Source organism: Panthera onca, chromosome E1 (genome assembly GCF_046562875.1).
Source record: "Panthera onca isolate mPanOnc1 chromosome E1, mPanOnc1 haplotype 2, whole genome shotgun sequence".
Taxonomy (NCBI): Eukaryota; Metazoa; Chordata; class Mammalia; order Carnivora; family Felidae; genus Panthera; species Panthera onca.
The window spans coordinates 15,009,898-15,037,008 of NC_138352.1; the positions used below are offsets into that span (position 1 = coordinate 15,009,898).

General features: G+C 55.9%; 1 protein-coding gene and 2 long non-coding RNA genes across 3 annotated transcripts; 1 reads left to right on the top strand and 2 right to left on the bottom strand.

Annotated features, from left to right (window-relative positions):
- Positions 1 to 17,523: 17,523 nt before the first annotated feature.
- Positions 17,524 to 20,345, bottom strand: ACTG1 (actin gamma 1). Its single transcript, XM_060645163.3, has 5 exons — positions 20,212 to 20,345; positions 19,485 to 19,853; positions 18,763 to 19,201; positions 18,489 to 18,670; positions 17,524 to 18,397 (listed from the first exon to the last, which is right to left on the bottom strand). Exons 2-5 carry the CDS (start codon positions 19,845 to 19,847, stop codon positions 18,254 to 18,256), a joined length of 1,128 nt encoding a protein of 375 aa, XP_060501146.1. The 5' UTR covers positions 19,848 to 19,853; positions 20,212 to 20,345; the 3' UTR covers positions 17,524 to 18,253.
- Positions 20,346 to 22,509: 2,164 nt separating this feature from the next.
- LOC132687212 (uncharacterized) lies at positions 22,510 to 24,092 on the top strand. Its single transcript, XR_009613989.3, has 2 exons — positions 22,510 to 23,056; positions 23,746 to 24,092. It is a non-coding gene; the product is annotated as an uncharacterized LOC132687212 (long non-coding RNA).
- Positions 23,913 to 25,833, bottom strand: LOC144614401 (uncharacterized). The gene is made up of 2 exons (XR_013552179.2): positions 24,724 to 25,833; positions 23,913 to 24,592 (listed from the first exon to the last, which is right to left on the bottom strand). It is a non-coding gene; the product is annotated as an uncharacterized LOC144614401 (long non-coding RNA).
- Between the last annotated feature and the right edge of the window lie 1,278 nt (positions 25,834 to 27,111).

Below are 27,111 nucleotides of genomic sequence, written 5' to 3' on the forward strand. Positions count from 1 at the left end.
ACAAAGCGCTTACTAATGCAGACGGGTGGACCCGCATCCCTGGAGCGGGCACGCCAGCATCAGGAGCGCCCCCCACCCCCACCCCCATCCCGGACCCCCGGATGTGCAAACTGAGAGCCCAGGAGGCTGCGAAACGGGACCAAGAGGGCACAGCTGCGAAGCGGCAAAGCCCGATTCAGACCCCACCGCCGGCTCTGGAGCTCGGCTCTGAACCGCCGGGGGCTTCTCGCCGCCTTCCCCCCTGCCACCCGCACGCCCCCGCGGGGCCTGCCAGCGGCTCCGGGCTGCCTCCCTGCAGGTGATTGGCCAGACCGTGCGGGCCTCCGCCAATCGGAACACAGCTCCCTCTGACTCTGGGTCGGATCCCGCGGGATCCCCGGGAGCAGAGATGTTTATTTCCACGCGCGACAAGCTGGCGTGGACGCGCGGGGCGCGTCTGGGGTGCGCAGAGCTGAGAAACCCCGTGCGGCCCTGTTCACACTGCCTGGAGCCTGTGGTTCCCTGAAGCCTGACGCAAAACCATGGCCGAATAGGACCTTCCACCCCCACCCCTGCAGCTCGGCCTCGGCCAAACACAGGCGATTTTGTATCTGGATGTAGTGATAGAAAAGACTCCAATTTGGGGGGATCACTAGCAGCTGCACCGAGAGTTTGGGGCCCACAGCAGAGGGTTCAAGGGCAGGAGACCCCACAACCGGAGCACCCTGGGTATACCTAGGCTGGGAGCCTGCTTCCTTGGGTTGCTGCCCACCTACCAGGAAAGGCGCTCGGGCTTCCTGCGGCTTCGGTGGGCTGCCCGATCTCATCTGCCAAACTGTCTTTTCTCATTTTGTTTCCCGGTGCGGGGTATCACCACCAAGAATCCGGACCGAGGACATAGCCTGAAATGGCTGCATAAGGGTTTCCCTAAGCCACCACGTGTGTATGCATGCATTTCTCTGCAGAGGCAAGTCCCGGGCGGGGTGGGGGGTGGGGGGGTGGGGGGGGGGGTGGATGGCATGGCAATTAGGAACAAATTCAGCTGCAGGTAACAGAAAACCCAATTCACAGGAGATCCGACGCAGAGCGGTTTATTGTCCTGGTATAACCAGAAACGTAGAAGTGGGGGCTGTCCTCGGCCAGGACCAGACTCTTTTAGTCTTTCTACTCCCACTCCTGTAGCAGGTGGGTCTGAGCTTTGGGCTTCATGGGTTGCAAAGTATTCGCCAGAGCCTCAGACATTGTTCACAGCCCTCACCACAGTGAAAGAGAGAGAAAGAATGGAAAGAAAGGAGGAAGAGGCTGGGCGGGTCACATCTGTCCCCTTTTATGGCAAGAGAAACCTGTCCCAGAAGCCTCTGCAGCAAATCCTCCCCGAGGCCTTTTGGCCAGAACAGGCCACTGGACCTCCCACCACGTGAGGGACTCGAGACAGCCAGGAGCCAGCTGGCCACGGTCAGCATTAGCCAAGCATCCCACAACCCCGGGGCTCAGCAGTCCCAACAGAAGAATGGTTCCGTGGGCAAGAAAACAGTGGGAGTCCAGATCGGGTGGGCAGCAGGCTGCCACGGGTGGGAAGGCCCTGGCACGTTCAAGCAGAAGAGGAATCTTTTTTTTTTTATTTTAATTAAGATTTTATCTTTAAATAACCTCGACACCTAACTTGAACTTGGAGCTTGAACTTCCAAACCTGAGACCAAGAGTCTTCATACTCTACCCAAGGAGCCAGCAGGGTGCCCCAGAAGGGGAATTTTGTAACAAGATATTGGGAGGCTCACAGGTTACCCAGGGGATCAGGATCAAGGACAGTGTAGCCGGCCAGAAAGCCCAACACCCTGCCGCAGGGCCGGACAGGTGAGCACAGCCCTGCTGCTGCCTCCGGGCACCTCGGCACAGAAGGCTACAACCAAGGCCACACGCCGGACATCCACCGGGCCCACTGGCGGCCCTGCTGTCACCCCCGCCACCGCCCACGGCCAGCGCGGGTCCTATGCCGCCTCTATTCACGGTGTGAGTCGAGGCCGGAGGTGGACGCACCAGGTTGGTGGAACCCGGGCCACTGACCTCACGTGAGAAGGAGGTTCTTAACCTATTGGACATAAGTCAGCACAACATTTTGGAAAGCAATTCGGCAATACATACGGATAGCCTCCAAATGGCCACCCCCTGTGGCCCAGCAACATCACGCTGGGTAATCTCTCTTAAGGATGGGGGTGGCAGTGGGGAGCCTCGACCACTCACGCCATCACAGAAGGGTTGATTTTAACCATAGCATGTGGCAGCAGCCGACGTGTGCAGCGAGGCGAGGGCGTGAAGCTCGGCCCAGCCATCTTACAGAGAATATTTAATACGCTGGGGAAATGCTTGCATCGCGACGGCAAGTGAAAAGAACGGAATGTACCTGTGGTTGTCTTGGCGAAGTCTGATGAAGTGTTATTTCCTGAGAGCAAGAAACCAATTACCCAGGCTTTTTAGCTTAGCTGGCAGGAAGTCTTGTTTCAATAGAAATCTCCCCCATGGAAATTAGGAAAAGGCTTAACATGCAAGCACCCTCGGAGAAATCTCAAGGTTGGTTGGCTGAGAGGTGGGAAGAAGCAGATGCTCCCAGACAAGGTCACAAAGGTGCGTAAGTGAGAATTCCCATCCTTATGTTGGGGGCAACAGTAAGAAACGTGAAGCCATCTCAGCAGCCATCAGGGAGAAGCAGTTACCTGGCAGTAAATTTCCATAGCAAAATACTACGCAGCCATGACGAAGGTATGTCTGAACCTATGGACGCGGAAAGTTGTCACTAGCATGTTGATAAAAGAAGAATCAGGGGCGCCTGGGTGGCTCAGTCGGTTGAGCGTCCGACTTCGGCTCAGGTCACGATTTCGCGGTCCGTGAGTTCGAGCCCCACGTCCGGGCTCTGTGCCGACAGCTCAGAGCCTGGAGCCTGCTTCGGATTCTGTGTCTCCCTCTCTCTCTGCCCCTCCCCTATTCACGCTCTCTCTCTGTCTCAAAAATAAATAAATGTTAAACAAAATTTGTAAAGAAAAATCAGATCAAGGATACATCCTTTACGTGTAAAAAGATGTTACTGTGCACATTACCAAGTATAGAGGGGACTTCTATCTCCCGCCGTCATGGGTCCACTGGTGTGGGATTTGTCCTCCTGCCATAAGCAACTAGGACACTGTCAAGAAAAAAAAAATATGTAGCAACTTTTTTAAGACATCCGGCAACGGGGCGCCTGGGTGGCTCAGTCGGTTAAGCAGCCGACTTCAGCTCAGGTCACGATCTCGCGGTCCGTGAGTTCGAGCCCCGCGTCGGGCTCTGTGCTCACAGCTCAGAGCCTGGAGCCTGTTTCCGATTCTGTGTCTCCCTCTCTCTGCCCCTCCCCCGTTCATGCTCTGTCTCTCTCTGTCCCAAAAATAAATAAAAAACGTTGAAAAAAAAAAAAAATTTAAACTGTGCTTGTGTACGAGGAAATCCCATGAGACTCACCGAAGAGCGGCTCCTGGAGAACTGTAGCGCTGAACAAGTCCCAGACCTCACATGGGACAGAGAGACGTCTGGGCTCCCGACAGACCTCATTAAGCATCCAGGGCATTTCACGGAGGTTTCATAACAGCCACGTTAGTAGCAGGGCTAAACTGTCCCCGAATAAAAGGCTAATCCAGACTCACTCTAACAAAGTTTTAAAAACCTCAAAAAGGGGCTCCTGGCGGGCTCAGTCAGTAGAGCACGCGACTCTTGATGTCAGGGTCGTGAGTTCGACCCCCACATTGGGTATAGAGATTATTTACAAATAAAACCTTTTAAAATAAATGAATAGGGGCGCCTGGGTGCCTTAGTTGGTTAGGCATTCAACTTTGGCTCAGGTCATGATCTCACAGCTCATGAATTTGAGTCCCACATCAAGCTCTGTGCTGACAGCTCGGAGCCCGGAGCCTGCTTCGGATTCTGTGTCTCCCTCTCGCTCTGCCCCTCCCCTGCTCACACTCTGTCTCTCAAAAATGAGTAAGTGTTTTAAAAAATTTAATAAATGAATAAATAAGCTTCAAAAAAGATCAAACTGCCTTGCAAGTAAGTTGATATCCTGTCAAAACAAACTTCAACATTCTTTTTTTCCCCAAACTTCAACATTCTTACAAAAAAAAGACAACAAAATCCAGAGATTCAACAATTTAACTTTACAATGTCCAGCATTTGATGGAAAATTACCAGACATGTGTAAGCAGAAAATGTGATCCGCAATTAGAAGAAAAATCAGTCAATACAAAGAGACAAAGACAGGTGAGAGATAGCGGAATTAACGGATGTTTAAAAATAGATGTTATATATATATATGTTCATGAATTTGAAACAAAACATGAACATAAGGAGGAGAAAAAGAGATGATATAAAAGAAGCCAAATGAGGGGCGCCTGGGTGGCTCAGTCGGTTAAGCGTCCGGCTTCGGCTCAGGTCATGATCTCGCGGTCCGTGAGTTCGAGCCCCGTGTCGAGCTCTGTGCTGACCGCTCAGAACCTGGAGCCTGTTTCAGATTCTGTGTCCCCCTCTCTCTCTGACCCTCCCCCGTTCATGCTCTGTGTCTCTCTGTCTCAAAAATAAATAAACATTAAAAAAATAAATAAAAAAATAAAGAAGCCAAAGGAAACGTCTAATGCTGAAAAATACAATACCTCAAAATAAAAATGAACTATAGGGACCTAAAAGCAGAGAGACAAGCAAAACAAAAGATTGGTGAACCCGAGATCACAACAATAGAAAATATTCAAACTAAATCACAAAGAGAAAAAAATGTGAAAAATGAACAGAAACTTAGTGACCCGTGGAACTATAGCAATCAGCCTAACGTATATGTAATGGGAAGGTTTTTTTTTAAATATTTATTTATTTTTGAGAGAGAGAGAGAGAGAGAGAGAGAGAGAGAGAGAGAGAGAAAGCATGAGCGGGAGAGGGGCAGAGAGACAGGGAGACACAGAATCTGAATCAGGCTCCAGGCTCCAAGCCGCCGGCACAGAGCCCGACGCGGGGCTCGAACCCACGGACCGCGAGATCGTGACCTGAGCCGAAGTCGGACGCTTAACCGACTGAGCCACCCAGGCGCCCCAGTGGGAAGCCTTTTTAATGTTTTATTTTTATTTTTAAGAGAGAAAGAGCACCGGTGGGGAAGGGGGAGAGAGAGGGAGACCCAGGATCTGAAGTGGGCTCTGTGCTGACAGCAGCAAACTGTGTGAGATCATGACCTGAGCTGATGCCGGATGCTCAACCGATCGGGCCACCCAGGCGATCCCGCAATTGGAGTTTGAAGAAATAGTGGCTAAAATTTTTCTACATTTGTCGAAAACTGTCAAGGCACAGATCCAAAAATTTGACCAATCCCGGCAAAGCAAAGATAAATGAAACCACGCCAGGATACATCTGACTCAACATTTTGAAAACCAGTAATAAAAAGCGAAAATGCTTAAAAGCATCCAAAGGTGTGTAGGGAGTGGGGGAGGGGCATGTTTTATTTAGGGAAACAAAGATAAGAATGACTACTGACTCACTGTCAGAAACAATGAAAACCAGAAGACAATGTAACGGCATGTTCAACTTGCTAAAAGGAAACAAACCCTATCAACTTAGAATTCTGTATCCAGAGAAGCTGCTCCTCCAAAAGGAAGGCAAACAAAACTTTTTCAGAAAGACAAAATGGAGATCATTTTTGCCAGCAGACTTGCACTACAAGAAATATCAAAGGAAAATCTATATGGGGTGCCTAGCTGGCTCAGTTGGTGGCACATGCAACTTTCATCCCCGGGTTGTAAGTTCAAGCCCCACGTTGGGTGTAGAGATTACTTTAAAAAGTAAAATATTAAGGGGCGCCTGGGTGGCTCCATCAGTTGCGTGTCCGGCTTCGGCTCAGGACATGATCTCATGGTCCGTGGGTTCGAGCCCCGCGTCGGGCTCTGGGCTGATGGCTCGGAGCCTGGAGCCCGCTTCGGATTCTGTGTCTCCCTCTCTCTCTGCCCCTCCCCCGCTCATTCTCTGTCTCTCTCTGCCTCTCAAAAATAAAGTAATAAAAAAATTTTAAGTGAAATATTAAAAAAAAAATAATGAAGGAAAAGCTACAAGCTGAAAGAAAGTCGTACCAAATGGAAATAAAGAATGCCCTAAATGGGAAATGTAAGATTTTTTTTACTGTTTTTAATTCTTTTAAAGTTGACTTTAAAGCAAAAACGAATAGCAGTGCGTTGTTAGGTTTTAACACATGTAGAAGTCCTATATGGCAAAGCCAGCACAAAGACGAGAGAAAGGAGATGGGAGTGTATTGTTGTAAGGTTCTTACATAATATGTGTACCAGTAAAATCATATTTGAAGGTAGACCGTAGTACGTCTGGAGGGGGTGTGGGGACAGGGAGAGAGTGAATAAAAGCCAATAAAAGAAATAAAACGAAGTACTGAAGAAAATATTCAGTCACAAAATGGTAGAACTTATCAATAGTTGCATTAAATGAAAACGGTCTAAATACTCCAATCAGAAGTCAGGGGTAGACATACTGGATGGAAAAACAAGACCAAAATAACTGATGTCTTCAAGAAACACATTTTAAATATAAATCGGCCAAAAGTTTCAAATGGAATATATTGGGCCATGCAAACAGAAATCATAAGAAAGGGGAGTTGCCATATTAGTATCAGACAAAATAGATTTAAGGACGAGAAATATCACCAGAGGTAAAGGCATATCAAGTCTAAAGGTGTATACACCTAATAACAAAACTCCAAAATACATGAGACAAAGTCTCACTGAATATTCGCAAGTAGAGTTGGATATTTCAACAATCTTTTCTTAGAAGTTGAGAGGACAAGGGTGCCTGGCTGGCTCAGTCAGTAGAGCACGTGACCCTTGATCTCTGGGTCATGAGTTCAGGCCCCATGTTGGGCGTAGAGCTTACTGAGTAAAAAAAAAATCACAGGGGCGCCTGGGTGGCTCAGTCAGTTAAGCGTCCGACATTTGATTTCGGCTCAGGTCATGATCTCACGGTCTGTGGGTTTGAGCCCTGCGTCGGGCTCTGTGCTGACAGCGTGGAGCCTGCTTGGGATTCTCTCTCTCCCTTTCTCTCTCCTTCTCCTTCTCTCTCTCTCTCTCTCTCAATAAATAAAAAAAAAAATTAAAAATCACAAACAAGGAATTGAGAGGACAAGAAAACAATTAGTAAGGAACAGACTACCTGAACACACTATCAATACTCAAAACTTAACCTGATAAATCACAAGGGAAATTAGGACATATTTTTAGCCAAATTATGTGGAAAACACATCAAAAACCTGGAAATGCAGCCAGGACGGTGCTTAGAGGGTATATATAGTTTTCAATGTTTGTATTGAGAGATGATAAACGTCCAAAATCAGGTATATAGGTTTTTATGTTAAGGCCTAGAGAAAAGAACAGCAGATGAAACCCAAAATGGAAGGAAAAAGAGCAAAACTCAATGAGATAGAAAATGAATAAGTAACAGAGAAAAATCAATGAAAGCAAAAGATAGCTCTTTGAAAACCTCAGTAACTTTGATAAAGCTCTAGCCGCACTGTTTTTATGGGCTGAATTGTGTCCCCACAAAATTCATGTGTTGAAGTCTGAACCCCCAGGCTTGAATGTCAAAGCTCGGATTTCCAGAGGAGACGTTGGAAGAAACACAACCTCGGATTTCCACTTTAGCTCTGACACCAAAATCATGGTCCACAGAAGGAAACGTCGAGCCGGACTTTATTAAAATGTAAAGCTTTTGCTTTGTGAAGGACACTGTTACTGAAATGAAAAGATAAGTCACAGACTTGGAGAAAATATTTGCAAACCACACATCTGATAAAGGTCTGATATGAACTCGTAAAACTAATAATAAGAATTTAACAACACCGGGGGCGCCTGGGGGGCTCAGTCGGTTAAGCGTCCGACTTCAGCTCGGGTCATGGTCTCGCGGTCCGTGAGTTCGAGCCCCACGTCGGGCTCTGTGCTGACAGCTCGGAGCCTGGAGCCTGCTTCAGATTCTATGTCTCCCCTCTCTCTCTGCCCTTCCTCTGCCTGTGCATGCTCTCTCTCTCTTAAAGAAAAGTAAATAAAAGAATTTAACAACCCTGGTACAAAATGGGCAAAAGATCTGAACAGACTTTGCCACCAAAGACACACAGATGACAAAGATATGAAATTATGCTTAGCACCATTTGTCATTAGTGAAATGCAAAATTAAAGCAAGATACAGCTACACTGTTTGGCTAAAATAAAAACCAACCCTGACACGTCAGTTTCTCAAAAAATTAAAAATAGGATTATCTTAAATATGATTCTGAAATTCCAATTCTGGGCATATACCCAAAACACCTAAAGGCAGGGTCTCAGAGATATTTGCGTACCTAGATTCACAGCATCATTATTCATAATAGGCAGCAGTGAAGGAACCCGAATGTCCACTGACGAATGAATGGGTAGACAAAATGGGGTCCATCCATACAATGGAACATTGTTTATTGTTTATCCTTAAAAAGGAAGGAAATACTTAAAAAAAAATTTAAGTATTTATTTATCTTAGGGAGAGACAGAGCACGAGCAGGGGAGGGGCAGAGAAAGAGGGAGACATAGAATCCGAAGCAGGTTCCAGGCTGCGAGCTGTCAGCACAGAGCCGGACACGGGTGGGGTTCAAACCCACAAACCGTGAGATCGTGACCTGAGCCGAAGTCGGACACTTAACCGACTGAGCCACCCAGGCGCCCCGAAAGGAAGGAAATTCTAACACATGCTATAATATCGATGAAACTTGAAGACATTATACTAAGGGAAATAAGCCGTCACAAAAGGATACGATATGAGGAACCCTCTTATATGAGGTCCCTAGAGTAGTCACTCACAGAAACGGACTGTAGGGTGGTGGGTACCAGGGGCTGGGGAGGGAAATGGGGAGTTGTTGTTTAATGGAGACAGAGTTTTGGCTTTGCAAAACGAAAAGGATTATTCGGGGCGCCTGGGTGGCTCGGTCGGTTAAGCGTCAGACTTCAGCACAGGTCATGATCTCACGTTCTGTGCGTTTGAGCCCCGCGTCAGGCTCCGTGCTGACCGTGGAGCCTGGAGCCTGCTTTGGATTCCGTTTTCTTCTCTCTCTGCCCCTCCCTACTCGCGCTCTGTCCCTTTCTCTCTCGAAAATAAAAATAAAGACATTGACCAAAAAAACAAACGAAAAGAATTCTAGACGTTAGTTGCACAACAATGTACTTAACACCACTGAATGCTTAAAAGTGGTTTTGACGGTAAATTCTCTGTTATGGGTATTTCACTGTAATTTTTTCTAAAAAAAAAAAATAAATAAGAATACCAAATTGCTGGCAAGGGTGGAGAGCAGCGGAACCTCTCATCCGCTGCTAGTAGGAATGCGAAATGGCACAGCCACTTTGGAAGCTCATTTGGCACATTCCTACAAAGATGAACATAATTTTACCATTCAGCCCAGTGATTACGCCCCAGATATTTTACCCACCTGATTTGAAAGCGTATGTCCACATAAAAACGTCCATAGAAATGTTTGCGTTCGCTCTGTTAGTAGCTGCCAAAACCTGGAAGCGGACAAAATGTCCTCCAGGAGGCAAGCGGATAGATAAACTGTGGGAATATCCATACACTGGACACTAGCAGGTGCTGCGAAGGGGCTCCTGAGCCAATGCTGACACGTGGGAGAACCGGAAGTGCATGTTGCGAAAGCAAGAGAGGCCAGTCTGAAAAGGCTGCATACTGCTGCCTCCGCGAATGCGATCTTCTAGAAAAAGGCAAACAATGGAGACAGTAAATAGATCGATCGTTGCCAGGGGTTTAATGGGAGCGGGGGTTGGGAAGACGGAGCACAGGGCATTTTTTAGGGTGAGGCAGCTGTCTTCACGGTCCTGGGACGGTAGGTACCTGAGACCACGCGTTTGGCCGAGCCCATAGAATTTTACAGCAGAAAAAGTGAGCCGTAACGTATGCAAATTTTAAAAAATGACCTCGTAGGTCAGGGGGCCCCAGGAAGGAATGCAGACTGTCACAGAGAATCTCACTCTATTACCAAAGCCTGAAGCCGCCTGCCTAAGGGGGTGGGGAAACGATGCTGACCCAGGTCACTTTGGAAATGAGCGGGGTCTGTAAGGGCAGAAGGACTGTCACAAGACCTGTACTGTGGTCGGTAAAGCTGTTTCGGCTGGGTGCCCGTCAGCAGTTTTGAAACCACGGCGTGCGCGCTGGGACTGAGTGATTGAGTGGAGGGGCGGTGGGGCTGGGAGCCAGGTCTCCCACCATTGGGGTGGGAGTGGGCAGATGAGCAAGGGGCTTATCTGACCCACGTGGTGTGGGTTAGTGGTGGAAATATCAGTAAGAACTCATGTTTAGTTTAATATAAACACAGGTGGTGGCATATAGAAATGTGTGTGTGTGTGTGTGTGTGTGTGTGTGTGCGCGTGCAGATTAATACACACACAATATATCTCCTTGCTCTGTCACCAGGGAGGGCCTACAAGCAAGGACATCCCGGTAGCAGTGAGCACACCCAGCACCCAAATTTTGGTCTCTAATACCATTCTCCAAGCAAAGGAACCAGGCTCCTCGGAGAAACGGTCGACTCTAGGACTGAAGCAGGAAACGGACAAGACCAGCCCGGAGCATCCGGTGGTGCTGGGAAAGGAGGTGCCCCAAAATAAGCCACAGTGATGGGTCTAGTCCCAAAAGACACAGGAGCACTCCCACCGAAAGAGCTCCCAGTGGCCAAAGACGGGGCGGTTTAAACAACAAAATAAATAAGGTGCTGGATTAGAATCCACAGGACCCACGGATACTGAGCTATCGATTGCTATAAACATACGCCTGAATAAATGAAGGGAGGGGAATGCACAAATGTGGCGTGCAGAATTCTGAATAATGTATGTGGAGGCTTCCCCCTCGAGGAGGTGAAGCGTAAGTGGAGCACGACCCCCCAGCCCCGAAGTGTGGGCCGCACGTAGTGACGGCCTCCCAAAGAGAACAGTACCGGGAGGGGGAATGAACACACCTCAGCCAGGCGGTCAACGTCCCGCCCACGGTGATGGCGTCACCTTGACAGCACGGACCCCTGACATGAAGAGAAGGGCACTCTGCCTCTGCGGTCTTCCCCCCCCAAGCCCATCACGCAACATCAGACACATCCCAACAGAGGGGCGGCCCCAGCACCCCCAGAACTGCCGGGCCACCGGAAACCAGGGACGACGTGAGAGGCGGCTCAGCCCAGAGATGCCTGGGGAGACGTGAGGAAGGGGCAGACAGAGGATGACAGGAAAACCGAGGGCACCTGAACAGTGTGGACTTTGGTTGACAGCAGCGAGCCCATAGTAGTTCGTGATTTGTGACACATGCAGCACGCTGAGGGGAGGCGCTGACGGCGGGAAACAGGGTGGGGTGGATGAGAACTCTGTACTCTCTTTGCAACCTTTCTGTAAATCTGTAACTGTTCTAAGATTACAAGTCGATGAAAAAGAAACTAGGGGCTCCTGGGTGCCTCAGTAGGTTGAGCGTCTGACTTCAGCTCAGGTCATGATCTCACGGCTCTTGAGTTCGAGCCCCGCGTCGGGCTCTGTGCCGACAGCTCAGACCCCAGAGCCTGCTTCGGATTCTGTGTCTCCTCTCTCTCTGCTCCTCCCCTGCTCATGCTCTGTCCGTCTCTCTCTCTCAAAAATAAGTAAATATATTTTTTAAAGTTTTAATAAAAAAGAAAATAAAGGAAGGGTGCCTGGGGGGCTCGGTTGGTTTAGCAATTGACTCTTGATCTGGGCTGAGGCCATTGATCTCACGGTTCATGGGACTGAGCTCCACATTGGGCTCTGCACTGATGACACAGAGCCTGCTTAAGAGTCTCTCTCTCTCCCTCTCTGTATGCCCGTTCCCTGTTCACTCTTGCTCTGTCTCTCAAAATAAATAAACTTTAAAAAATCTTCAAAAAACTAAAAAAAAAAGAAAAAAAGAAAGAAAGAAAAGAAAGAAGACAGAGAGGAAAAAGAAAAATACGGGAAGATAAATTTAGCTCAGGGGGTAGCATAGAATATTCAATATAAACTTGTCTTTTCCTTTTTAATCTTTTTTTTAAATTTTTTAAATGTTTTTATTTATTTTTGACAGAGAGAGAGAGACAGAGTATGAGTGGGGGAGGGGCAGAGAGAGAGGGAGACACAGAATTTGAAGCGGGCTCCAGGCTCCTAGCTGTCAGCACGGAGCCTGATGCGGGGCTCGAACTCACGGACCGCAAGATCATGACCTGAGTGGGAGTCGGATGCTCAACCGACTGAGCCACCCAGGCGCCCCGTGTCATTTTTTAAATACAGAAATATATGTCTGTATATATATATACAGGGCAGAATTTCTTCATGATTCAGGCAGTGCAAGCCTTTAACACTGAGGGATCTTTTCCTCATTCGGATGAGAACAGGGGCCCTGACAAGGCCAGTCCAAAGTGACCAAGTGTTGCGGTCCCAGTGAGTGACCAAGAATGACGGGGCTCTCGATACCACCATGATGCCTCCTGCCCAACAAAGCAGGGTGGGCGGTGGGAAGCTGGCCCCCTCGTGTCCTGCTGGAGCGGGCCAGCCCCTGGAGCCATCCCTCCCGTGCCCCGAGTGAACATCTCAGAAATGCAGGGCTCTCTCTAGTGTCCTCCCCCACCCACACCAAATCACAGCTCATCATCAGCCTCTGCTTTGGGGAAAACAAGTCATGGAAGGGGAGGGGCATGACGCCAGAACCCCTACTTCTCAAAGCCCCTCCTCTCCAAGCGGCCCTGGGGCTGTGACCAAAAGAACGGTGTCGCCAGACTTTTTATTGAAATAGAAACACCCGGAAAGGCACACACTGAAACTGCTCTTCACCAGGGAAGTTCCAGAGGGGTCTGCAGGCTGACCTGACCACGCACGGTGCCTTCACAGCCCGCCCAGGGCCCGTGCTGAGGACACAGGGAACCCTTAGGCATCACAGGTGATGCTGTGAGGTTTGGAGACTGAGTGCGACCCCCACGTGGTGCCGCGGCCCCTCCCTTTGCCGCTTATGAAGCAGGCTCCCCCCCCCCCCCCGCCCCGCCCCGCACAGCCCTGTTCACACATCAGCAGAGTGCAAGAAGTCACCGGTCCACACCGCTGGGGAGAAAGAAAGCCACTGTTGGGAAAGAGCATGTCTGCAGGCAGCGATGTGCCTCCGCTAAGACGTGACCTGTGGCGCGTCTGGAACCCAAATTTAACCGGGCGTCCTCTAGCTTTATCTGCCAGATCTGGCAGCCCCCCCATCTGTCTGCCTGACCCCTCTCCCCCGAGAAACAAGGTCACGCCAGACCTCCTTCCCGGGAGCGGGGCACAGCCTTGGTGAGCAGGGCCCCCCTTGCAAGGGGACCGGGCCACACCAGGCCGGGCCAGGGAAGAGGGTGGGCCAAAGGCCCCTCAGGAGGGGGAAGTGGGGTGGATGCGGGGGGCCGGGCTGTGGACACCCCTCTCTCCCTCCTCCTGCAGCCTCAGCAGGGGTCTCTGCACCACCACCACCACCCCGCCCCCCGCCACGCACTCTCCCTCCACACGGCAGGTCCTGCCAGCCCTGTCTCGGACCCCGAGCCGCGCTTCTTTGCCAGGATCCTTCTGTGATCACCACACCTGTGTCTGTGGAACATTCTCGGGCCTGTGCCCGGTTGGTTTCAGCCTCGTGCAGCCCTGAGGGCTCGGCCGGTGATCTGCTGTGTCCTGTTCCCGCCGGCAAGGCTTCGTGGCCTTGTCTGTGCCACCGCGCTGGCCCAAGGGGAGCAGCCCAGAGAGGGCACAGGGGGCCTGGCAGGGGCCTCCCCGAGCCGCCCGCAGGGCCATCCCCACCCCGGCTCCTGGCCAGGGCAGGGAAATGGAGCAGCGTGCAGACCTCGGGCCGGGAGGCATCAGAGGGGCACAGCCACGGCGGGCATCCCAGGCAGGCTCCGATCTTACGCAAAAGACACCATTAAGACTTTCACAGGAGTTGCACTGAATCTGTAGATCACTTGGGACAATACTGACATTTTAACAAGATTTTCTCCAATCCATGAATATGGGATACTTCAACCTACTTTTGTGTTTTAAAATTCTTTCTTTTTTTTTTTACAATGTTTTATAGTCTTCATTGCACAAGTCTTGTATTTCCTCGGTAATTCCTGTGTATTTTATTCTTCTTGATGCCATTATAAACAGGATAAATTTAATATTTTGTATATTTTAGCACAATTTAAAAGAGAGACAGGGCTGCCTAGGTGGCTCAGTCGGTTGAGTGTCCAACTCTTGATTTCAGCTGAGGCCGTGATCTCACGGTTCATGAGTTCGAGCCCCCTGAGTGTGGAGTGGAGCCCACTTAAGATTCTCTCCCTCTCTCTCTCTCCTTCTCTCTCCCTCTCTCTCTCTCTCTCTCCCTCTCTCTCTCTCTCTCTGTCTCTCAAATAAGCGGCACCTGGGTGGCTCAGTCAGTTAAGCATCAGACTTCGATTCAGGCCATGATCTCGCGATTCACGAGTTTGAGCCCCGCATTGGGTCTGTGCTGACAGCTCGGAGCCTAGAGCCTGCTTTGGATTCTGTGTCTCCCTTCCTCTCTGCCCCTCCCCCCCAAATAAATAAACATTAAACAAATTTAAAAAATAAAATAAATGGTTAATTACAACGAAGATAGACGATAGGTAGGTAGACCGATCGATCGATCAATCTTACACTCCAGGGATGGAGACAAGTAACACAGGCATCGAAATGGTGGGGTAGGTGCACAGGGGGCAGACTGGGCTGTGCAGGGATACCATGGATGGTCGCACAGGTGGTACACTGCACAACTCCAGAGGGTGCCGCTCACATATACTATGATGTTGTATCGGGCAGGAGAGGCTCGTTATGCTGCATAACACGTGACCCCACAATCTCCTTGACTGCCAGCAATAAAGATTTCTTTCCTGCTCACTCTGTATGTCCATCCAGGTTGGCTCTGATGGCATCTCTCCAGCCTCCAGGCTGAGGCAGGAGGCTCTCTCTGGAATACTGTGGTCCCAGGGCCACTCCGCTGGCTCCTAAAGCTCCTCCACTCCTATCTCATTGTCTAAGGCACGCCCCAAACGTGTGCCAAAACCCACAATCAGTGGGGTGAGAAGGGTATCTGTCCCCAGAGAGGGGCAGCCTCCCCCAAATGTTAGCGGACCCTTGGGAATCACACACCATGACAGGCCTCCCTGGAGGACACCCCTAGGAGGGGCCCCAGCAGGGAGAGCAGAGGGAAGGAAAGCTTCGTGCAGGAAAGAACACCCGGATGGCCACCGGCCAGTGGGGGGTGAGGCTGCAGGCCGGCACGGCTGTGGGAGGCCGCGAGGCCCTGGGGGCTCCACGTGTAGCAGGGACCCCCGCAGCAGCAGCCCACAGGCTCCTCAGAGGGAAGCTCTCGGAGTCGGATGTTTGGGGCCTCTAACCGGAACAGGTTCTGGAAGCCATAGTCTCTCACTCACCGGAGACCAGCCTCGCCAGTGTGAATCCTTGAAATGGTCCCTGTCCGCTGCTAGAGCACTGGTCATTTGGGACGAAAGGACCTCGGACTTGGAATGGCAGCCGATAAACACAATGTCCTTCTCTTGCGTGGGGACGACGACTCCAGGGTGGAGCGGTCACTGACCACCTGCTGGGCACGTGGGCGCTCCTCACACTGCGGGAAGCTTGGGCACCCGCGAGCCTCCCGCCCCGCTCAGAGCGCATCCTTCACCTCCGCCTCACTGTCAGGACACCCAAGTGGCCGTGGGGAAGGGGAGCCGTTCAGGGGCGCACCGAGTCCCCGGGGAACACAAGACCCTTCTCCAAGGAGCCATCCCTTCCAGAAGCTTCCATTTGTTAAGACAGCCTCTGCGGTTTCATCTTCTGGACGTCGTCCACTCACGTGCTTCCTTTCGCTCGTCGGCAGACTTCCCTGACTTTGCCTCGCTGGTCTGCAGCTCCTTGCGTGGTCTGGAGATCAACCCCTGGTCCTCCATTTAGGGGACGCTGCACCCCAAGTGCCGGTGTCCCGACTTGGTTGGTGGCGTTCTTCCCCGAAGAGAGCTTTTTCTCTTGTAGAAGAGGCAAAGCTGTCCCCGTCTTGCTCTGCTTTAAGCGGATGGTTTCAAAAGCCCTCTCAAGCCCCATCTCCCTTCTCAAAACAGCCTCTTGTGGATTCGGGGCTACTGAGAAATGAGGCTAACGACAGGTTTCCTGGCTTAGGTGTCCGGGGCCTCACTGAGCCTTCACATCCATGGGGAGGAGGCACTGCTCTCCTGTTTGGGGACACAGGGCGTAGAGGGATGAGCCCACCCACCCAACACCAGAAAGGTTGAGTCCGCACGGGCCTGACCGTGTGGCCACCACACCAGACGTCTTTCTCCCCCAACACATATGGAGCCCAGTCCCTTCTGTTCCTGGGACCCAGCACGCTGCGAATTACACTTAGTCCCAACTCAAAGCGGAAAGCTGCCCAGAGTAAAAAAGGAATTTGAGGGGCGCCACGGTGGCTCAGCGGATTGAGCGTCAAACTCTGGAGTTGAGCTCAAGCCGTGATCCCAGGGTTCTTGGATCGAGCTTCACCTTGGGCCCAGCATGGAGCAGGGGGGCCTAAGATTCTATCCCCTTCTCTGCCTCTGCCCCACACCCCCACTCACTCTGGACAAAACAAAGACAATCTGAATGGCCGCTCTATGTTCTCGTGGGTGGTCACAGGAGGGAAAACAGGATGAAGGCCCGAGTTTGGCAAATCCCACTTCCGGCTGAGATGCTCCACAGCCCTCAGTCACGTGCTCTTGGGTCCCCTTGCTCCAATCCTAACAAAGCCCCTCCCAACTGGCAGAGCCCCGGTTAGGAAGCACCACCACAATCCTCCCTGCTGAAATGTGCTTCCCAGCAGCAAAGGCAAAAATGGCCCATCTGCCAGTCAAAATACTATTCTCCCATTTCAAAATTAAGTCCTTCCAAATTCCTAAGCTTCTTCAGTCTAGTTAACCGTTATTTCCCTGAGCCAACCTGCAAATGATAGACAATAGTTTGAAAATCCAAAAAAACTGAAGACTGAGGCGTGCCATTAGAAGAACCAGACCTGTGACTGAGTCCAAGGATTTACAGATGAAGGCTCCTTAGCCTCCTTCACACCTAAGACTAGTTCCTTGGTTCAGTAACCCAAATGTTTCATGGATTCCGTGGCTGCTTCGCTGAAACTGGTGGGAAAAAAACCCCCAAGCCCAGGATCAAGGAACCTGCCCCTTAGGCCTCCAAGTGCTTCCTAAGCACCTGCAACACCGTTTTCTCCACAGCCACTCGCAGAGTTCTCCCGCACAGGATCCTTCACGCAAAAGCCCCCAAATGGGAGGGCAGGGGATCCCAAACCCCAAGCTGCCGTGTGCTGGGCTGTTCGCTAGACCTTGTTAAAATACTCCCGACTCCTGGTCTGCAGGAAACCAAGCTGCTGCCCGATTTCAGCCAGTTCTCCTCCCAAACCACCCGCCCCCGCCACACCCACCCCCCCAAACAGAAGCCAGGGCGCTTCACGGCAGCACTTTATTTTCCTCGCACAAGGACGCGTTGCTGGGGCCTAATGTTCTCACATGACAGTAGAAAACCAAAATTTGTTGTCATCTCTTCAAGAATTGAGAATTGTGTACAAAAACCTTACATAAATTAAAAGGATGAATAAATTTACAGTTGTAAATGCAAACCGTTTTCCAACTCAAGGCAATTAACAACCCACGGTGTTCTGGCAGGAAAACATCGGGTAAGAAAGGAAAGTGGGTCCCAAGGCTCGGACCTTCCCAACCCTGTCAGACCGGCAAGACAGAAATGACAACTGGTTCAGGACTCTTGCCAGCCTCTAGAGAAATCCTGGAATAGGCAGCTCTTAGACATTAATACCCTGCACAGATCGAGAATATCATGGTCTCGAAGATTCTCAAACCCATGGATTTCTCTTCCACGAACATGTTCTCAACCTCAGCCACGAAGTGACCGAGCCGCACGTACTAAGGATTTAAATCAAAGAGATGTACAGGGTATTAAACATATACCAAGGGAACAGCGAACTTGGATACAAGGTCAAGATCAGCAACAAGTTCTACAATCCAGTGCTGACATCAGATACAAGCTTCAAGGACAGATTTCTTTTCAAAGGCTTATTCCAGTTTCACGAGGCCAGCAGGAGGCGTACACACTTGCCAGGGCAAACCTAGACTTCGGAATTCACTCGTGCAGCAGACGCTACGCATCTGCCCGCAGTCCGTTTAGAAGCATTTGCGGTGGACGATGGAGGGGCCCGACTCGTCGTACTCCTGCTTGCTGATCCACATCTGCTGGAAGGTGGACAGCGACGCCAGGATGGAGCCCCCGATCCACACGGAGTACTTGCGCTCAGGGGGAGCAATGATCTGTGAAAACAAAACCGTGGCTTCAGTTTAGGCCGCGGTCTTCACAGCGGGGCCCCGGGAGGCCCACAGCCCACGGCCGCACTAGACTCACCTTGATCTTCATCGTACTGGGCGCCAGAGCCGTGATCTCCTTCTGCATCCTGTCGGCGATGCCGGGGTACATGGTGGTCCCGCCAGACAGCACCGTGTTAGCGTAGAGGTCCTTCCGGATGTCAACGTCACACTTCATGATGGAGTTGAAGGTGGTCTCGTGGATGCCACAGGACTCCATACCTAAGAGACAACGCTCTCGCTTAGAGGGCATCCGCCCCTCTTCCAGGCCCAAAGCGACGCAGCCCCGACTCGCGGCTGCCCGAGACACCTACCCAGGAAGGAAGGCTGGAAGAGCGCCTCGGGGCAGCGGAACCGCTCGTTGCCGATGGTGATCACCTGCCCGTCGGGCAGCTCGTAGCTCTTCTCCAGGGAGGACGAGGACGCGGCCGTGGCCATCTCCTGCTCAAAATCCAGGGCCACGTAGCAGAGCTTCTCCTTGATGTCACGCACAATTTCCCGCTCGGCGGTGGTGGTGAAACTGTAGCCGCGCTCCGTGAGGATCTTCATGAGGTAGTCCGTCAGGTCCCGGCCAGCCAGGTCCAGACGCAGGATGGCGTGGGGCAGGGCGTACCCCTCGTAGATGGGCACAGTGTGGGTGACCCCGTCCCCAGAGTCCATGACGATACCAGTGGTGCGGCCAGAAGCGTACAGGGACAGCACGGCCTGGATGGCCACGTACATGGCTGGGGTGTTGAAGGTCTCGAACATGATCTGGAAAAAGGCAACGGGCTCCTTAGTCAGAGACAGGGACCCGGAGCCACCCCATGCTCACACACCGCATGCTGGCATGCCACAAATGTGATGTGTAGAGAAAAGAAAAAAAGGTTGCAGGCAGAAACACAAATAAGAAACCTTGAGACTTCAGGAAGGAAATGCCAGGAGAAGAACAGAACCCTGGAAATATCGAAAGAAATACTTGAATTTCAGAAAATAAGGCGGAACAGAAAATGGCTAATGAAACAGACGAACGGCGGGCGCTCGGGGCAGCGCTTACCTGAGTCATCTTCTCACGGTTGGCCTTGGGGTTCAAGGGGGCCTCAGTGAGCAGCACCGGGTGCTCCTCGGGGGCCACGCGCAGCTCGTTGTAGAAGGTGTGGTGCCAGATCTTCTCCATGTCGTCCCAGTTGGTGACGATGCCGTGTTCGATGGGGTACTTGAGGGTCAGGATGCCCCGCTTGCTCTGGGCCTCGTCGCCCACGTAGGAGTCCTTCTGGCCCATGCCCACCATAACGCCCTGGTGTCGGGGCCGCCCGACGATGGACGGGAACACGGCTCGGGGGGCGTCGTCCCCAGCAAAGCCCGCCTTGCACATGCCAGAGCCATTGTCGATGACCAGCGCGGCGATCTCCTCTTCCATTGCGGTCTGCGTGAAGACGCGGCCGGCTTAGACACGGAGGGTCCGTCTGCCCGCCCCCCGCCCCCACCGAGCCTGGCGGGGAGTTAACTGCCCGGAACTGGGACCCGGTCTTTCTCGGGGCGCCCCTCACTCGCTCGCGGCGGCGCGACCGGGACTCTCCGCACTGCGGCCCTGCCCCGCCCCACCCCCCCCCCCCACTCCCCGCGCCAGCCGTGCACCGGCCGTCCGCACCACACCCCGCCCCGGCGCGGACCCCGCAACTCCCGAGGCAGTGTTGCGGGGACCCTGGGACAGGAGGCGTGGCGTGCACCTGCGGCGCCAGACTCGGGGACCCGGGGCCCGGGCACGCAGGCCGGCCTCTTACCGGTGGAAGTGGCGGCAGTGGACGCGGACGACAAACGGCGGGACGACACAGAACACGGGCCGGCTGCGGCGAGTGAGACCGAGCGCGGCCTCCCCCGCCGCTATTTAAGCGAAGCGGGACGCGCGCGCGGGCCGGCGGCGCGCGCGGCCCCAGAACATGTCCATATATGGCGATCTTTCCGAACGCCGGGCGCCCATTGGCTCGCCCGGCCGGGACACGTGGGGCCCCGCGCCCGGCCCCGCCCCCCGCCCGCACCGCCCCCAACGGCCCCGCCCGCGCCACCCCCGCGCGCTCGCGACCCCACGCCCCAGACCTTGTGCGGACCCGCGCGCGCGCGGGCCGAGCGGGTGGGTGCCCCCCGCTTGGGGTCGCGGGCAGGGCTGCGGGTCCGACTGGCCCGCCCCGGGACTGCCGCGCCGTGGGGGAGGGCCCGGCTGCGCCCCGAAACTGCCTGGCCCAGAGCTGGGCCGCGCCCCAAGCCGGGGTGTGTCCCCGCGGCCCGGCCTCACGGGGGGCTTCGCCCCCGGCCCCGCGCGCCCCCTCCGAGCTTCCCCCCCAGGCTCCGCTGAGAGCGTGGGCTGTGAAGGCCGACGCCGGACTGGGGGAGGGGCAGGCGGGGGGGGGCGTCCCTGTCGGTCGCTCTTGCGGTGCTCCGGGCCCCGCGGCCCGGAGGAGCCCCGAGGTGTCGTGACCTCGTTTCGGTGACGGGAGCTAGGAGCCGCGTGTCCCCCAGCGTTGCCGGCCACCGCGCAGGCCCCTCCGCCGGAGGATGGGGCTCCCTGCCTGGGGTCTCTGGAGGTGCAGAGACAGAGGCTTCATTCCAGCCGTAGCCAAAGCTTCCCGCCCCTCAAACCGCAGGCCCGATTGTCCCCTTAAGCGAGCTACACTCGGGGTTTGGGGCCATTCCCCCATCCACTGGGGAGGGGCTTTGTTTTGTTTTAAATTCCTGTGAGCATTGTAAGGAAACTGAGGCAGATCAGGGAAGTTTTGACCTTCCGAACGGTCAACTCTCAGCGGGCACCATCTTCTCCGCTTTATGACACTAGAGAGAACCCGGGTGGGAGTGGGTTTGCTGATCCCCGGGAACAGGAAGCCCCGCTGCTCTCCCGACCCCAGGTCGCCTCCAGGCCGGCCCCGCCCCAACTGCCCTGGAATTGTAGGTTCTCCTGGATACCGGACGCGCCCTTTTCTCCAGCAGCCTGAGTTGGAAGACCTGTCATTGCCAGCAGGGTCTTGGCCGCACCTGCTGGCGCCAATGTTTTCTGCCCAGAGGGGAATCAAAGGCTGGGCTTTCTTTGGACTGATTTGTAAGCTTTCGGAATTGCTCAGTATAGAATTAAAGGTCAGAGGAGGCGTGGGGAAGAGCACAGGCCAAGAGTGGGGGCAGCGGGGCCAGGCAGAGTGAGGCAAGGGACGCAAGGTCCCCCCCCCCCCCCCCCGCCCCGGGCGCTCAGCTTGACCCGGGCAGGTGTCTGACGGTGGCGGGGGGGGGGGGGGGGGGGGGGGGGGCAGGCTCCCCAAGAGCCCCGCGAGCTGAACTGGTGGCCACATCTGTGGCTAAGGACGCTAGGCCCAGAAGGTAAGGCAGCTGTCCAGCTCACCTGAGGACTGCAGTTCCCGAACGCCAAGGCCTTGTCTATGGCCACAGGCCTAGCTGGGTCTCCGACTCCCGGGCGTTTTGGGGGCGCAGGGCAAGACTGCTGTCCATCAGGTGTGTGCCCCACCCATGAGAGAACCCCGGGTCTTGGCCTCCGTAAAACCTATCCTTATTCCCGCCCTTGGGCACAATCACGGCCTGCTCAACCCTCAGGTGGGGGTGTCAGAGATGCGAGGAGGACTTCCATTTGGGGGTCCCAAGATGTCACGCACAGGCCACGGGGAAGGTGGGAAGGGCGGGAGGTCTCCACGTCCTGGGTCCGCCCACTCCGCGAAGGCGTCCAGGCCTCTGACTCGGGCTGGGGGGGGGCACCTGCCCCTCCTCCAACGCCAGTTCCCTCTAGAGCTCCTTTGTCTGGTGTGTTTAAGGGGCGGCCACTTCTGGGAACAGACGGGGAGGGAGCGGAGATCCACAGACCTCGGTCCCCGCCCCCCTTCCTCGTTCCGCACCTTGCAGTCCGCGGGACGCCGGGTGCCAGGCCCCGGGGTCGTGGAGGTTAGCGGGGCGGGGCCCAGGAGCCCCGACGTCCCCCCCCCCCCACACCCCCGCGGCGCCGGGCGGCGGGGGGAGGGGCGGGGCGCCACTTCCTCTTCCGCGGCGTGTCACCGGCTGGGCAGGCGGTGGCGGGGGGGGGGGGGGGGGCAAGGTGCGGCCGCAGGTGAGCGGCGGGGGGCGGCGGCGCGCGCGGCGCGGTGCGGCCATATTAGGCGATCTCGGCGCCGCGGGAGCCCCGCCCGCCGCCCGGGAAGCCGCGGCCCGGGCAGCCCCGTCCCCGCCCGCCGCCGGCCCTGAGTCACCGGCCGGGCGGGGGTGGAAGTAACGGACGGGGGGCGCCGGGCGCGCTCCTCGCCTTATTTAGTCAAGGAGGCCGCCGATTGGCCGGCGGAACAAAGGGGCGGTGGCGGGCGGCCGGGGCGGGAGCGGAGGGGGCAGCGGCTGGCCCCCGCCCCCACCCCCGGTCCCCACCCCGGGCCGCCCGCGACCCCACAGCTCCGCTGCCGGCGCGGCCCCGAGGATGGGGGTGGGGCTACCCGTGTCCGCGCCCCCCCCCCCCGTCCCGCGGCTGCGGGGGGTGCGGGGGATGCGGGGCTGGGTCGCCTCCCGGCGGGGGAGGAGGGGAGTGACGGCCCTTCTGGGAAGCACCGCCGGGAGCCGGGAGTACGTGGACGCGGAGGAGCCCTGCCCCAGGTAGAACTGGGCCCGCCGACCCCGGCGGGGGGGACGGGGGGAGCGCCGCCTTCTGTGCCGTGATTTTTTTGTTTTGCAACCGGGCAGTACGAGGCCTCGCCCAAGGTCACCTCAGGGCTGTGCACTTGGAAGCTCGGGGCCGCCCCCACCCCGCCTGGAGCGGGAGAGGGCCCGGCGTCCCTGGGGAGGGGACCGCGCGGACGCGGCAGCCCCTGGTTCGGGCGAGCGGGGAAGCTCTGGGGAGGAGGGAGAGGGCCAGCAGTTGCGCCCTTGCCCAGAAGCGGGTGTGTCCTTTCCATCTTGAGGACAGAAACTTGGGCCTCAGAGAAATGATGTGATTTTTTTTTTTTTTTTTTCCCTAGCTCAGTGCTGGCTTTGGGCGATTTATTGTGACTTTGTTGCATTTCATTTTATCTTCCATGCGTTTAATGGCTGAGGAAATAGCGGGACGGGGAGGTGGGGTCACCTTGCAGGTAACTGTGGTGGGGCTGAGACTTAGCTCGAGGCCTTGCCTCTGGGTCCTGGGCACTGCCTGGCAACCCCACGTCGCTGTCATCTCCCTGCTCTCTTCAGGGATGGTCCCCAGGACTTCTGCACTTGGTAGCGTGGCCACCAGCCCACCTGCACCCCCTACTCACCCTGCTAGCCTCCCACCTCTAGCCACCTCCCAACTAGTCATTACTTGTCAGGCACACAGGGCGGGTGACTTGGTGATGGGTCGGCGCCCCCAGCCTTTGGCCTGGCCATTCCCAGCTGCGAGGAATGAATGCCTTGCCTCCTCCATGCAAATGCGACGTGGGATCCTGGTTTGGATCCTGGGACACAAAAAAGGAAGGCAACGGAAGAAGCAGTGAAATCTGAGTAAAGTCTGGAGTTTAATGCCAAGTGCCAAAGTTCCTCACGGCGACAGCTGAACCACGCCTGTGTCAGGTGTTACCTTGAGAGAAACTGAGTGGGGAGGCTACAGCAAAGCTCACGCAGTCTTTGCTACTTTCCTGTAAATCTAAGATTACAATAAAAACTTCATTTTAGATCACCCAAGGAAAAGCAAAGTTTCCCTTCCCGTAGGTCCCTGTCTTGTTCTCCCAGGCCTGTGGACAGATCAAAGGCAGGATGATTCTTCTTCTGCCTGTGTCTGCAGGGCGCTGGGCAGTCTCCCGTGGAGAGGGGGGCAGGCTTGGGCGGCTGTGTCTGTCTGTCTGTCGGGAACAGTGGTCTTGAGGGCTGCCGAGGTAGACAAGGCCAAGTTCCTGCTGGCGTGGCCTGCTTGCGTCTGAGTTTCAACTCCAAGGGCAAGGTTAGGGCCACATACTTCTGGCCTAGTGCCCAGTGGGGGCCGTTCTGAGGGCACTGTATCTGCTGCGGCACACCTGGAAGCTGGGGCTCCAGATCCTCTCCCTGCAGAGCCTTCTGGTGGCTGGCCATTTGGTCACGTGCACCGCTGTGCGGGAGCCAGGCGCCGCCGGCTTATCACCGCCGCTCGTCCTGCAGCCGGAAGCTGTGAACCAGGCCTCTGCATGTGCCTGGGGAGGTGCCCTGAAACCATACCGTTTTGCAGGTGGGGAAAACAGGATTGCAGGGTACGCTCCCCACACGCAGTGTGGAGAGACAGGTGTACAGAGACACCCAGGCCAAGAGTCCCTGGGCCCCTCCCTCCTTAACCTTACCCACTGCTCCAGCAGAGGAGGGTTCCAGGCCTTTCAAAGACGGGTGGGCCCCCGTGGAGTTTATCAGAGCTTCTGTCTCCCCATCCTGATGCAGCAGGAGCCAAGGAGGCCCCGGGAAGAGCACTGGGCGAGGAGTCAGGACCTGGGTTCTGGGCCAGGCTCAGCCTGTGCCAGCTGTGACCTCCCGCTGCCTCCTTCTGTAAAGAAGTGGGCTAGTCGTGCAGCCCATCGGAGGCTCTGAGGCTGGCGGCCCTCTTGCACTAGACGACAGGTCTAGGGACCGGAGGCCACTGGGAGGTGAATCTTCCCTCCGCCCCAGGCCTCACTGCAGTTTTCTCAGCCTCGGGCTTTGACATCTCGGTGTTCAAGTTTTGGTTAAGAAACACTCAGTCGGCGCCTCTGTGTATCAGACCCAAGATTCCTGGGAGCAGCGGCCTTTGATGGGGCAGCTGGCTCCTGGCTCTGCTTCTGAGGGCACTCTTCCGGGCCTCACTTCCTGGGCCTCAGCAGGTAGAGTGGCAGCGCTCCCTGTACCACAGGGTGGGGGTGCGGGGCCCGATACCGCGGCCCAGCAGTTGTCAGTCTGCTGCCCGTCACCTTTGCCAAGAAAAATTATGTCGTGGACGCACCGTGGGCCCGCCTCACAGCTGCCTCCCCAAGAGATCACCGCTCGGTCTCTGCACGGCCCTTACTCTCCGGGAGCTGCACCCACAGATTGCGGCGGGACCCCGAGGATTCAACCCAGGAGTCTGGGCCTCCGGCTGCTTCGCAACGGCCCCGCCTCCGCACGCAGCTCAGGCCAGACACCAGGTGCCCGCCGGCGACGGCACACGCCGCACACCCCTGACCTGCCGTGCTGTCTGTCCAGCCGGGCTGCCCGCCTCCGCTTCCGCGGGATCCGTGTTGCAAATCAGCTCCCTCTGCTCCCCGGGCCTGCCACTGCCTCGAGACAGAGCCTGAGCCCTTACCCTTGTGCTGGAAGCTCTCGGGTGGCCCTGCCCGACCCCCCCAACCCCTCACCTACTGCCTGTCTTGTTCACTGCCCTCCAACCTCAGTTTCCGGCTGGCTCTTCCTCTACAAGTTCTTCTGGTTGGCCGCCACTGCCCTGCAGGCCCCCAGACCTTGCCCTGGCCTCAGGTCCAGGCCCCCACCTCCTCCCTGAATACTGGTTATTCATTGTTTGTCTGCCCCCGCCCTCTGCCCCAGAGTTTCCCCGGGGAACAATGGTGAAACTGGTGTCCCCTGCGACCGGAATAACGCCTGGCACCTTTGTGGCTGCTGGACGCCTGAACGGAGGCAGAAAGAATGAAGACGGAGCAGCCCCGGAGGGACCGTCACAGGGGGGCTGGGCGAGCTGTCCCCTACCCTGACTCCGGGATATGGCTCTAGGGCTGAGAGGGAAGGGTCGGCCTACCCCGGCTGGTAGGCTCACAGGGCTGCAGGGGGCAGTGCTGAGGTGGTGGGGTAGGGCACAGAAAAAAGTGCGGGCTCACCCGCACCTCCCGCTCTGGCCCCGGCCTGCGGGGAGCGCGCCCGGCGGGCCGAGCTCTCCCGACTGGGTCAGGGCCCCGCGCGGCAGGTGTCCCTAACGGCGGAGGCGGAAGGCATGGAGGCGATCAGGGCGGGACACCGGCAGGAGGCCGCTGCCCTGGGCGCCCCGTCCTCCCCGCCACTGTCGCGAGGGCTGCAGGGGGCGTGGAGAGAGTGGGCCAGGCTAGGGTCCAGCCAGGGCTCCGGACCGGTCACCCGACCGCTTGCTGCGCCCTCGCTCCTCCGCCCAGGCTTCCCGGGAAGGCTGCGAGGCGCGCGGGGGCCGGGCCGGCGAGGCGCGGGCGTGGCCCCGCCAGGCCCCGCCCGCCCTCCTGGTGCTGGGTATCCGGCCGGGCGGGATGAGGGGCGAGGGCCCGACGCTTCGGGGGAGCCGAGGAACCCCCCCGGTGGGTGGGGCCGCGTGTCGTTATGGTCAGGGTGCGGTGCCCGGCCACGAGGCCACAAATTCTCGCGCGCCCCTCCCCGCGCCTGGGCCCGGCCTCGCCTCCGGGAGCCGAGTCCCCGCGCCCTTGGAGGACCGCGCAAGTGACCCCGCACGGAAATCCAGAGGGCGGCCGAGGAGCGCGGAAGAGGCTAGCCCAGAGGCCGCGCAAGCGGGGGCTGGAGCCCGGGGGCGCCCTGACCTGTCCAGACCCGCACCGTCTCCGGGGATGCGCGCAGGGGCCGCCCGCAGCCCTTCTGCGCTCCCGCTGTTAGCGGCCCTCAGACCTGGCGTCGGAGCCGTCCGCCGCACCCCCGCGTCTCCTCTGGCTCGGCGGGGTGCGGGCAGGCGCGGCACCCTGATTCCTAGGCCCGCATCAGCGCGCACCTCTCCGGGTGGGCCACGGGCTGGGAAT